At 43.0% G+C, this 13,016-nt stretch overlaps 1 protein-coding gene across 1 annotated transcript in view; it reads left to right on the top strand.

Moving 5' to 3' along the window:
* Pde11a (phosphodiesterase 11A) overlaps nt 1-13,016 on the top strand; it is a 396,671-nt gene that overhangs the window by 299,020 nt on the left and 84,635 nt on the right. The window contains exons 11-12 of the mRNA XM_031370689.1: nt 10,844-10,990; nt 11,473-11,580. Of these exons, the coding sequence (XP_031226549.1) occupies nt 10,844-10,990; nt 11,473-11,580 (255 nt within the window). The remainder of the gene's footprint in view (nt 1-10,843; nt 10,991-11,472; nt 11,581-13,016) is intronic.

Genomic DNA, 13,016 nt, shown 5'->3' with positions numbered 1-13,016 from the left:
TTTGACTTGAGTGAGTGACTTTATTCTCAGCCCACAGAGAATAGGTTACATTCATTTAAGAAATGGTGAGTGTATTAAGATGGTCTACCCATAAAGTCAACTGTTTCAATGAACAATGGTTCTGCTTGGAGGGTGGCACAGACATTAGGTGAGGGTAAGAATCTGGTTCATTGGCTATGATAATTTGGAAAAGCATTCATCTCAGAGAAAGAGTAACTTATAAAGTCCTCTTCTTCAAATTTGATACAAGAGTTACAAAAGTCAAGCAAAGTGTTCAGTCTTACTCTTTGTTGTTCTCTTACAGGCCCCCTCCCAATTTGATTGTCTACGTTTCTTTTGAGTATTTATAAATACTTTTGAAATATGTAAGCTGTTCTGAAAACCATAGTATAGTGTAAAAACATGAAATAAACAATTCTACTAATAGAGAGGCTGAGATAGGAGAAGCAAAATTTCAAGACCATTATGTTGTACACAGCCATGTACAAACAGGCTGAAAGTGTATATGGAATGTACAATATTGGACTTATTTCTCCAATTACCAAATTGGATGACAGTCAACAAATTTCTAATTCCTCATATTTTTGGATTTCAATCGATTAGGATATGTTGATAATATTAATTTCATATTAAGATATTAAGAAAAGGTAATTTTTACTTCCTGTTGTTTTTGTTGTAAGAGGTGGAATTAGGTTTGTGTGGGTTTGTTGAAAGATTACTTTCTTGCTTCTTGTAGGGTGTAGTTTCCTTCCTTATGTTGATGTTTTCCATCTATTATCCTTTCTAGGGCTGGATTTGTGGAACAATATTGTGTAAATTTGGTTTTGTCATGGAATATCTTGTTTTCTCCATCTAAGGTAATTGAGAGTTTTGCTGGGTGTAGTAGCCTGGGCTGGTATTTGTGTTCTTTTCCAGTCTGTATATCTGCCCAGGATCTTCTAGCTTTCATAGTCTCTGTTAAGAAGTCTGATAGGCCTGCATTTATATGTTACTAGACCTTTTTCTCTTACTGCTTTTAAAATTCTTTCTTTGTTGAGTGCATTTGGTATTTTGATTATTATATGATGGGAGGAGTTTCTTTTCTGGTCCAGTCTATTTGGAATTCTGTAGGCTTCTTGTATGTTCATGGGCATCTCTTTCTTTAGGTTAGGGAAATTTTCTTCTATAATTTTGATGAAGATATTTACTGGCCTTTTAAGTTGGGAGTCTTCACTCTCTTCTATACCTGTTATCCTTAGGTTTGGTCTTCTCATTGTGTCCTGGATTTCCTGGATGTTTTCAGTTAGGAGCTTTTTGCTTTTTGCATTTTCTTAAACTGCTGTGTCAATGTTTTCTATGGTGTCTTCTGCCCCTGAGATTCTCTCTTCTATCTCTTGTATTCTGTTAGTGATGCTTGCATCTATGACTCCTAATTTCTTTCCTAGGTTTTCTATTTCCAGGGCTGTCTCTCTTTCTGATTTCTTTATTGTTTCTATTTCCATTTTTAGATTCTGAATGGTTTTGCTCATTTCTTTCATCTGTTTGATTGTATTTTCCTGTAGTTCTTTAAGGGATTTTTGTGTTTCCTCTTGAAGGGCTTCTAGCTGTTTACCTGTGTTCTCCTGTATTTCTTTGAGGGTGCTATTTATGTGTTTCTTAAAGTCCTGTATCAGCATCATGAGAAGTGATTTTAGATCTGAATCTTGTTTTTCCCGTGTGATGGTGTGTCCAGGACTTGCTATGGTGGGAGAATTGGGTTCTGATGATGCCAAGTAACCTTGGTTTGTGTTGCTTATATTCTTAAGCTTGCCCCACACCATCTGGTTATCTCTAGTGCTACCTGCCCTTGCTAAATCTGTCTGGAGCCTGTCCTTCCTGTGATCCTGGTTGTGTCAGAACTCCTCAGAGTCAAGCTATCTCTGTGTGATTCTGAGATCCTGTCATCCTGCACTTGTTAGTGTGCCTAGGAGTGGAGCTTCCTCTGGGTGTTTTGGGACTGGCTGCGGAATTTGTGCCCAAGGTCTGCTCAGGGCACCAGCCTGCCCAGACAGACCGGAAGCAACCCAAGCCACTGGGCTGGTGGTGTTCCTGGTCCCTCTAGTCCCAGTTAGTCCAGGTATTGGGACAGATGTTGTGTCCTCCTCACCTCTGATCCTGAGCATGTTAGAGCCCGTGTTTTGTGTTTTACAAAAGGATAAAGAAGGAATATGTTTAGTGGATGCATGGTATGGTGTGGGTGAAGGGGTGCCTCTGTCGGCCCATGCTGAGGCATCCCTTCCCCTTAAGTGACCAGCCACATGACAGTATAGTATAGAATAGAGTTTATTCAGGGGATGGGGAGGGGAGTTGAGGGAGTAGAGGCAGAGAAAAGCAGAGAGAGAGAGAGAGAGAGAGAGAGAGAGAGAAAGGGAGTAGAGAGAGTAGTAGAGAAATAGAGGCCAGACATGAGCACATGGAGAGAGAGGAGGAAGAGGTAAGGAGCAGGAGCAAGAGCAGAAGAGAAGGGAGCAAGTAGCCCCATTTTTAATTAGTCAGGCACGCCTAGCTGTTGCCAGGTAACTGTGGGGCGGAGCCTAGACTAAATGCCAACCCTGCATGATTCGATTGGAGAACACTTGAAGAGTGCCTCCCTGGTGGTCCTTTGATAAATGCACTGAGATCAGCTGCAAGTTCCAGGGCCCCTCCTCCTTACACCCCTTTTTCCTATGTGAACAGAAAAATCCTTCCTCTCGTGACTCATTAAACATCGAGCCTTCCTTACCAACACAAGTTCCTTTCCCTAGAGACACAGGACTGTTTGACCACAACATTCTCGTAGGAGGAGAAGATGTGCTGCTAAGTGAATACAGAAAGAGAAAAACACGAAAAACTTTTTCATATGAAAACAATATTTACATTTTTCACCTGCAACAGCAAAGTTAGGAGCAGAGCTTTGAAAGGGGGGTCTTGAAGGGACTTCCAACCATGGAGGATGGGGACTGCTCATCATCAGGAGTTGAGGGAACAGACTTATCTGGACAGCTAACCAAAGCTAGTTGTGCTGTTCTGGGATAGTCAGGGGTCTGGACTTTAGTCTGAAGCCACAAATAAGAGTTAGGAAACATTGATAATCTTTGCCTGAACAAGCTCGAGTTTCGCAGTTAGTGGGGCAGCCCAGGTTCTGATTTGGGTAGAGCAAGTCCTGTGAGCCCAAGGGTTTGGGGGACCTTTGTGTCCACACTTTTTGGGTGTGTCATCTCAGAGATGTCAGAAGCCTTCTCTGCCCCTGTTGTCTTCTACCTAGAACAGCATCTGCCAGTCCCAGTGAACTCTTCCCACCCCTCAGAGCTCACATCAGATGATCTGTGCTTCTCAGCCTGTGACTGTCTCTCTTCTCATTGCCTCTGAACTTCACCAGTTACTCTGTGTGTCCTTCTTTCTGTTCTGGAGCACATCTTTCTTGTGATCATAAAAAGAGAAAGAGCTATAAGAATATGTTCTGGCGAGGTGTGGGGGAAGAGGATGCCTCAGCGGGCACATGCTGAGGCATCCCTTGCCCCTGAGGGACCAGACACAGGCTGATAGAGTATATCATAGAGTTTATTTAGGGCATGGGGAGGGGAGTTAAGAGGGTAGCAGAGGCAGAGAAAGGCAGAGAGAAGGAGAGAGTAGAGAAGTAGGGGATGGCCATGACCACATGGAGAGAGGGACAAGGTCATAAAACCCCCTCCCGAAGAACAGCCTGGGGATAACCACAAGAATGGGAAAACATCTTATCTCAGGTCGGGCTATCTGTGCTGACCAGCTCTATCTCATGCTGCAGTTAAACGGTCATGACATAGCAATGCAGACCACTGACAACCTGTGACACCACCCCCAACACCCACCAATGAAATTTTAGATTACTTAATCCTTCCAGTTTCCCCAATTCCCTTTAAGAAAGCTTGCAAGCCTTTGTCTATGTTATCATTTCAAAGAATGGTTGACTCCCTGGATGCTGGATGTTTCTAAAGAATAAACACTCTTTGTCCTAGCATTCTATTTGAGTCTGGGGTCTTCCTTCAGCAATTTTTGGACCCTTACATCAGGAGGTGGATCCTAGTTGGAGGAAGTAGTTCTCTCTCTCTCTCCCTCTCCCTATCTCTCTCCTTCTCTCCCTTCCCCCCTGTCTTCTTCCCCTTCTCTCTCTCCCCTCCCTCCCTCTTTCCTCCTTCTTCCCTCCCTCTACCTTACCCTGCCTCCCAGGTTCCATGGCTGCTATGGGATGAGCATCCTTCCTCCACCAGGCCCTTATAGCACAATGTTTCCTTCTTATGGCAAGTCTGAGAGCAATGGAGCCAATCAACCATGAACTGAAATCATAACCAATGAGTCTTTTCTCCAAGTTGACTTTCTCAGGAATTTGGTTACATCAGGCAAAGCTGAGTAACACAGTGATCGTAGCAGCAACAAGTTAAAATAGCCCAGGGTGTTCACCATAGGAATGGACCACAAGGCAGGTCATCTGCAGCTAAATCCCAAGTGTGTTCATGACATTCCAAGTTACTTTCCTATGGACAGGAATGGGTGACCCTGAGCTTGGCATCGGTCCATTTCCAGAGGTAGTGTGGTGTTTCCGAGCCATTATTTACAGCCCATATTCAACTCTGCCTCTACCAATCATACCGCAAATTTAGAGAAGTTGTTTATCATCTATTTCTGTTGCTTCATTGTAATACAGGATTTTAAATACCCCCACTTTAAATATTCTTAATGTGCTTTAAAAAAAAAAAGCAATGAGTTAATATTCATAAAACACTAAAAGCTATCCCCAGCACTCAGTAGGGCATCTCTGTAGCTCAGCTCCCTCTCTCCACAAGACCTGGAAGCCTGAGATCTCCTCCTACCTCTGCTTTTGTCCAGAGGAGCAAGTGCAAGACTGGTCTGGAATGAATGGACAGAGATGACCTGCCACCCACTCTGCTGTTTCTTCCCACTTACTCAGCATCACTAGGTGTAGTGTTCATGTGTCAAAGGGATGCAGGATGATAGTTTGCATTTTATAGCTCCTTTGTAAGGCTTCCTTTTCAGTTGTAGGGTAGGTGGTTTATGACTCCCTTTGATAAGCACTTGACTGTTAAGATCCAAACAAAGAAAAGGACCAGGCACAGAGCACCAAGTACTCCCAGCCAGGTAGTCTCTCTTCTTGAGCATTATTCAAATTAGCTCCTGGACTCATAATTCCATGTTTTCATTTATTGCTGCAGTAAACTAAATGGTTCTTTATCCAAATGTTATTTCCTGGCTATTAATTCAGTAGTTATTTTGGATTGTGACACTCCTCTTTGATTTAGGGATATGGCACCTTATAAATATTTAAAAGCCAAAGACTGGCACTTTGAGAAATTGACTTTGATTTGTTTTGTTAATATCCTATGGCTAGAGTAATTATAGGCTTGGAAGATGCAGTCGCATCCTGTGCTCCTCAGGCAGGATGGGGGCATGTGTCTATGCATAAGGAACTTGGCCATAGGAGGCTGTTTCCCAGACTTTTGTGGGTGAGACCACCCACCATACCTATCTTCTCAGGATGTCCTCCACTTTTGCCTCTTCACTGTTGAGAACCTACTCTTGAAGCCAAGAATGTGTGGATGAATACTACCTGTGTTTAGTAAAATGGTAGCTTCTGAAAGTCGGTGAATGTTTTATGCAGCTGTACATGCCAGCGAGGGTTTCCAGAAGGGCTCAGGGGGATGTATGGACTGGTATGATTTAACTGTGGATCAATCAACCTATTAGGGAATAAAGACAAGGTCAATAAGGTTGGGTCTTAGTGAACCACAGGTCATTCTCCATTTCTCAACCTAATGTTCTTATTTCCTTTCCATTAACATTTCATAATGAAAAAATGCCTATATTCTTTAATTTTTAAGATAATTAAGTGAATTTAGTGCCTTTGAAGGGTAGGAGATTTATAATGGCACAAAGAACCACACTATTAATAACCAGAAGACGGGAGCTACTGGGAGAGCAGCAATGATGTCTCTGTTGCCGTTCAGGCTCCTTTGGTGACAGTTGGTAAAGGGTTCGTTCAGTCCCCTGTTTCAACTCAGAAACTGACTACTGCTAAGACCAGAAAAACCTATGCCATTTTGGTCAGTCCCTTTGTCTCTTGGGAAGCAGTTTCCTGGTTGAGTTTGAATTGAAACAAATTGCAACATAGATCTTTTCAAATGCTTCTCTATATGCAAACCCCCAAAGGTGTGGGGGGAGCAGACTTGTTCTGGGGTTGGCCTAAGGAGCGGCAGTGTGGTATCTGTCGTTACTACAGTGTGATCGCTCTCACTGAAGGCACAGGTACCACAGCTGCCACCAGGCACATGTACTAAAAGGGACTGATTACTAGATTTGACTTACTTCTGAGTTCCCAAGCTGACCACTTAAAAAGGATCATTTAAAAAGCAATAGTTTTGATAATTTATGAATTAAAATAGTCACTTTGACATACTCATTGTCTTTCTTGTCCCCTTTCTGAACCTTATTAAAATAGTAATAGATGATTCGGTATGAATTCTCAAAGCCAAATAAATCAGGAAATAACTGACTAATGACAACATTTTGTAACCTAGAGAACAGAAAGATAAATAGGATTTAACTTAGCAAACCCAAGAATGTCCAAACAGCTGGTGGTGCTGAGTCAGAGACGTCAGGTTTATTCTACAGACTCCTCCCTGCGCACAGCTCAGGAGTTGGCTCTGAGTGCCTTCCCAGGTGAGCATGAAAGTGGGCCTGCTGACAGGAAAGGGAAAAGTGTCAGAAGCAGCTGCATGCAGGCTCCCTGTTCCACTCCCTGGAGTCTGGAGGCTAGCCTCTGAGTAGGGTAAATCAGGGGGTCTTTGCATGAGCCCCTCAGTGCAAAGAAGGGCAGGCTGAAGATGGTACTGAACGATTGGTTCCATGCTGAGGCTGCCCAGATCCCACTACAGACTCCCAATCAGGCTCCAGAAGATTCTCTAGAGATCAGGAGAACCTAAAGAGCAAAGACACAAGAAGGAGGACCTTTTGTAGCTTCCCTGAGAAAACAGGCCAGTCAACCCCCCTCTGCAGGATAACCTCGAAGCTGTAATAGAAGCTGTCAAGCTAGACTGGGCCTCCAGAGATTACTAGACACTGAAGGAAAACCTCTAAGGTTTCTAAAGCCTCTGACATTTCTGACTGTCTTTTTGGAGGATGGCTAATTGAGAAGACATTCAGCCATCTAAGATGGTGGATCCTTAAAGGGGAAAAGACCCCCTTACATGATACAACAGTGTGCTGGTCAAACAAGCAAGTGTCATGAAGACAGATATTGCATGACTCCCTGTGTCCAAGTCAGTTAGAGCAACCAAACTTGAAAATAGAGTGATGGTAGCCAAAAGCTAGAAGAATTACATATTATAAGTTTCTCAGTCTGATTACAGAAGATGAAAAGGTTCTAGAGGTCCACTATACAATAACATACACATATTTAATAATACCTGTCTACTCAGGTTTTTGAGTAAATTAACATATGTTTTTCTGTCACCATAAGAACAACGATCAAGGCAAAGGTCAAAATCAGAAAGGAGAATAAATGTCGAATGGGACTGTCAGTAACATCTTCAGAAAAGTAAGGGGATGCCCTGGTTGCTTCTCCGTTGCTGTGATCCGAAGCAGCATGGGGAGGAAAGGGTTTGTGTAATCTCAGGGTTGCAGTCCCTCGTCTACGGACATCAGAGCAGGAAGTCAAAGCAGGAACCTGGGAGCCATCTCTTAATGAAATCCTAGATTGCCCAAAGCATCTAATGTTTTTTAAAGGAGACCTAATGTTCTCGTTAGTAAGTTCTCTCTCAATCTGCTAGCAAGAAGTTTGAGTTCATGGTAAGCATGTGGACAGCAAAACACACAGTAAAGATTATTAGTCCAACATGGTGGCACATTACTAGTTCTGGCACTCGGGAGGTGGAGGCGGAGGGACCAGGAGTTCAAGGCCAGCCTCAGCTTCATGGTGAAGCCACTATGAGCTGAAAAGTCGCAGCTAAGACTGCTATAGGATTTCGAATGAGATCAAGGAAATGGCAGGTGGTCAGAGTAAACCGCATAAATTAACTGAACATCTCGCATTTGGGAATAATGGCATACTTGTTGGATGTTACCTAATCAAACAAGGATGTGTGCATGAATGTATGTATGACATGGGCTAGTGCAGGAGGCAGCAGAGTGGCTGGCTGCTACAGTCAGATGCAGTGTGAGTCAGACTGGGCATTATCTTCAACAATGGGAATTTAAGAGACAATGCCTAACAAATAGTAAGAAGTAACAAAATTGCAGCTACCTTATTTGTTGAATTTAAAATAAACCTAGATATTGAAACTGGTTGCTTCTGGGTGAGGAAAAACATTTTTTTGCCAGAGGAATATGACTGGCTTTGTGTGTGTGTGTGTGTGTGTGTGTGTGTGTGTGTGTGTGTGTGTGTGTGATTGTAATAGCATGGTAGGGCTGATTTGCTTTCAACACTGAGATGCTTAATCCTGCAGAGATCCATGTGTATTCATGTTTGTTACTGCCCAATTAACAATAGCCAAGGTGTGGAATCAACCTAAATGCCTATCAGCAGAATAACAGATGAATAAAATGTGGTTCATGGAGACAATGATAAGACATGGTATGGAGTTTTGTTCAGTCATAAAGAAGAAGGGAGCTGGGCTAGGAGATGGCTCCTCAGATAAGGGCTTGCTGTGAGAACGTGAGGTCCCGAGTTCAGATGCCCAGCTCCACAAAAAGCTGCACGGCTCTGTAACTTTAGTGCTGTGACAGGGGGGTCCCTGGAGATCACTGGTCAGACATCTAGGCAAGGGATGAGTTCTAGCTGAGTGATTAGCCCTTTGTTAAAAGAGTAGGCAGAAAGATGGGGGAGACATGATGTCAGCCTCTGGCTGCTGTCAAACACACTCATGCATACCACACACACACACACATGCGCGCGCACACACACATACACACACACACACACACAAACAGATACACACACAAATAGCACAGAAGAAGAATAAAATTGTGTCACTTGCAGCAAATAAATAGACAAATATAAATGCATAATAAATAAATAAAATGGACTGGGAATCATCATGCTTAAACAAGATAAGCTAGACTCAGACAGACAAAAATACTGTGGGATGCAGATTTAAATATATGTTTGTATCATTAAAGTGGAAGTAGGGTACTAGTGGAGATGAGCGGGCCTAACAGGAAGAAAGAGAACAGAGTTGGGACAGGGGTTGACTTTGAACAAAATGCTTGACACAAATGTGTGACATTCATAATGAAACCCATTATTTTGTACATATGTTAGAAAAACTAATATGGATTTGTTTAACTTTGATGGAAATGTTTTAAAGTAAATAAATAAACAAAGCACTCTCATAAGAACACATCCACACATACATACGCACAGACATATGCACATACATACACATACATGCACACATACATACACACAAACATACCTATCACTGTGTTTGAATTCTGAAAACCTTACAATTTTAATTCAGGAATCTAGAATCTGCAAAACTATTGGTGTATAAAAGTGATTTGGCAAAGCCTAAGGGAATTATTTTTTATGGAAGTGAAGGCTTCAAAATGGAAACTTAATTGGCCCAATACATAGATTTGTTCATTGCTCATACATAGTGTGGGAATGGCCAGTATTTGTATTTTAGCTTAGGCATGTAAACTTTTGCAGAAAAGCACAGGGTTGGAGAGGCAGGATTAATTATGTGGTTTCTGGAATGCCTGGAGTGGCCAGAGTTGGATTTAATTGCTTAGCCAAAGTAGTTCCAGGGCATAAATTACTCGCAGGGTAATTTATACGCAGTGAGTAGACCAGGAATACAAATACACAATGGTCTTTGGTAACTTGAAAGCCATAAAATAACACCCCCACACACACATACACACACACATACACATACACCAAGAGTGGCCCAAATGACATGGCAAACCCAACAAATTGGCATAAAAATTATTTCCAAAGATTTGTTTTCCCTTTCCTTTAGGTTTGTGCAGGATAACTCCTTGACAGCCAACTAACGTGGGTTTTTGGAAACCCTGACTATGTATGACCAGGACTGGACTTGTACTGTATATTGCTAAACAAGATGGCAAAATTTACCTTTAACTGAAACTAGGCTAACTCTCCAGGTGGCTCGATTTTTTTTTTGATCAATGCAACAGATTTTTTTCACCCTTCTCTGCCCTTCTGAATCTACAGAATGCACGTGGTTTTGCAAGTATTTTTGCAAGATATCAATTATGCTGGAAATGGAAGAAGCAAGGGAGACTGGTGTATTCCCACCACCTATTCTGTATCGCAGCAAATAAAATTCATAGCTACTGGCCACCCAGATGTCTCTGCATGCAGCAATATGCGTCAGAGTGTATATCCTATGGCCACAGTTCCCGTAAACTAGACAGTTGTATATTCTGGATTCTGTAGAAAGATCTAGTGTGCATATTTTATCTTCTAATTAGCTTCCCTTCTCCTCCCTCCCCACTCCGTTTTCTTGGATATTTGCTGCTCAGGGACAAAAGACATTTCTAGCTCAGAGTTTAGCAGTATCAGAGTGTAAGCAGGGGTCAGGCCTGATTTATGTGGACCACTGATAGGCAGAAGAGAGTTGGAGGCAGGGTTAGGTCAAGCTAGTGAGCTTTGCTTGGCTATGTGTCGGTTTTATAGACAGCCAACATTCCCCTGGTGTCAGAACTGGCATCGATGACATCCATTTCAATGACTATATCTTTTGGTTTTGTAGGCAGCCAACATCCCCCTGGTGTCAGAACTGGCCATCGATGACATCCATTTCAATGACTATGTCTTTTGGTTTTGTAGGCAGCCAACATCCCCCTGGTGTCAGAACTGGCCATCGATGACATCCATTTCGATGACTTTTCCCTTGATGTTGATGCCATGATCACAGCTGCTCTACGGATGTTCATGGAGCTGGGGATGGTTCAGAAATTTAAAATCGACTATGAGGTAAGATGCTCTGTGTAGGATAAACTAAGAAGTCCACCAGGCAAAGTGTCCTGTGATATAAGGGCTTTCCAGAGGCACAGTGTAGGCCATGATCCCTGCCTGGGGCTGCCATGAAAGTGTCATGAGAATCCGGCAGGGTGTCAGTGGAAGTTTAGAAGGGTTTTTTGTTGTTGTTCATTTTTTTTTTTAATTGGATTTGTCTTATTTTACATGCATGACTGTTTGCCTGTGTGTATGCATGTGTACCACATGTATGCCTGGTGCCCAGGGAGGTCAGAAGAGGTTAGCAAATACCCTCTGACTAGAACTACAGATGGTTGTGAACTGGGCCCAAATGTGTTTCAAGAGCAGTATGTGCTTAGCCACTGAGTTGCCTGCTCAGTTCCCCATGAACGGTTTTGATCATCTTATGGCATTACTCTAACAGCTGACCTCTGAGGACACAAGCCACTTCCTAACTCAACCTCCCCCTCCCATTTCAGACCCTGTGCAGGTGGCTTCTAACAGTAAGGAAAAACTATCGGATGGTTCTCTACCACAACTGGAGGCACGCCTTCAACGTGTGCCAACTGATGTTTGCCATGATAACTGTAAGTGTGTATGTCGACTATGTTGGAAAGACACCTTTCATTTGTGTGGACCCCCTGGCTTCCCCTATACATTTCTGTCTCCCTGAAAAATTGTCCTGTGGTTATTTCATGGCGGCTCACACATGTCCTGTTTATGGTGGTAGATATTTGACAACTTCTGAGCTTTAAAGCTAAGAAACCATTGACACCTTAAACTGGATGGCTAGCCCTGGGATGAAGCCTAGGGCCTCTCTTTTGGTGTTCTCTTCTGGTAAACTGGTTTTCTTGTCCATTCTCACTCCCTCCCCCTAACACTTGGATTTTCTGTGTAGCTTCTTTGTGGAGGAAATGGAGAGGAAGGACAGGAAGGAGAGATCCCTGAGTAAAATTGGGTTGCTACAGAAGCCCAAGAGGGTGTGTGAGTGTCACCCAGGAGAATATGGAATTCTGAAAGAACACTTGCTTAGGGAAATGCCTGGCAAGGCCTCAAGAGAAAAGAAGGGTAAAAGCAGACATTGGTAGAGGCCTGTGTGGTTTACAGAGAATGCCAGGACACCAGGTCAGAAACAAGCCTTGGGCTTAACTCTGAAAGCAAATGTGGATGGCAAGGGCCAAAACAAAAGCCTCTACTCATTCCCATTTGCTAGCAAGAGATGTTGTCCCGGTTTCTACGAACACTGTTAAATGGCCAAGAAGAATGTTTTCTGACTTGAATATGTTGGGTTTTCTGCTACTTCATAACAGAGACATGTATGCACACATGAGTTTATACAAACATATTTACTATGCAAACAGTAGACGGTGGGTTCTGGATTCTTACAACATAAATACAAATACCTCCTGTCTTTGTACCCATCTTAAAACCTAGACAAAATTGGGGCTCTGGGTGAAATGCATTTTCTTTTGATTCATATGAACAAAGTTTATTCTTCCTCTTCATGAAAATCTTCACCCTGTGCTCTGCCCATTAAACATCTATCTGACCTTTAAGGTACTGATCTAATGCCAGTTTTCCACAAAGGTCCACCTGTCTCCCAAAACACCAGTAATTGCCTCCTCCCCCAGAGCGCCAGCGTAGGGCAGCTGTGTTGCTACTGTGTGTCTTAAGTTCCTAATCTCTCATTTCCTGCTAAGCCGTCTGAGGACAGAGACAATTCCTTATCCCTTCAACAACATTCACCCATGTGTCCCCCAGCCTCTGTACCCTAGCACAGTTGTACTCTGCCGTGCATTCAGTCAGTTTTCAACAGTGAATGACTGACTGGCTTCAATTCAGGTGTGTGTACGAAGGTGAGAGGAAAAGGGAGTCACTTGTCCCTTGGAATGTGTGGGGGTCCATCGAGGCAGACTGACCTGGAGAGCCCGACTGGTCCTGCCTTCTACTGTGTACACCATCAGAGCTGAGAGCTTACTTACAGATGGAGAGTGCCCTGGCCTATGAGGCTTGGTCTATTGCT

The sequence above is a fragment of the Mastomys coucha genome, unplaced genomic scaffold (assembly GCF_008632895.1).
Source record: "Mastomys coucha isolate ucsf_1 unplaced genomic scaffold, UCSF_Mcou_1 pScaffold15, whole genome shotgun sequence".
NCBI lineage: Eukaryota > Metazoa > Chordata > Mammalia > Rodentia > Muridae > Mastomys > Mastomys coucha.
Note: the sequence above shows the minus strand (reverse complement) of the source record. Positions and strands in the feature narration are given on the sequence as shown.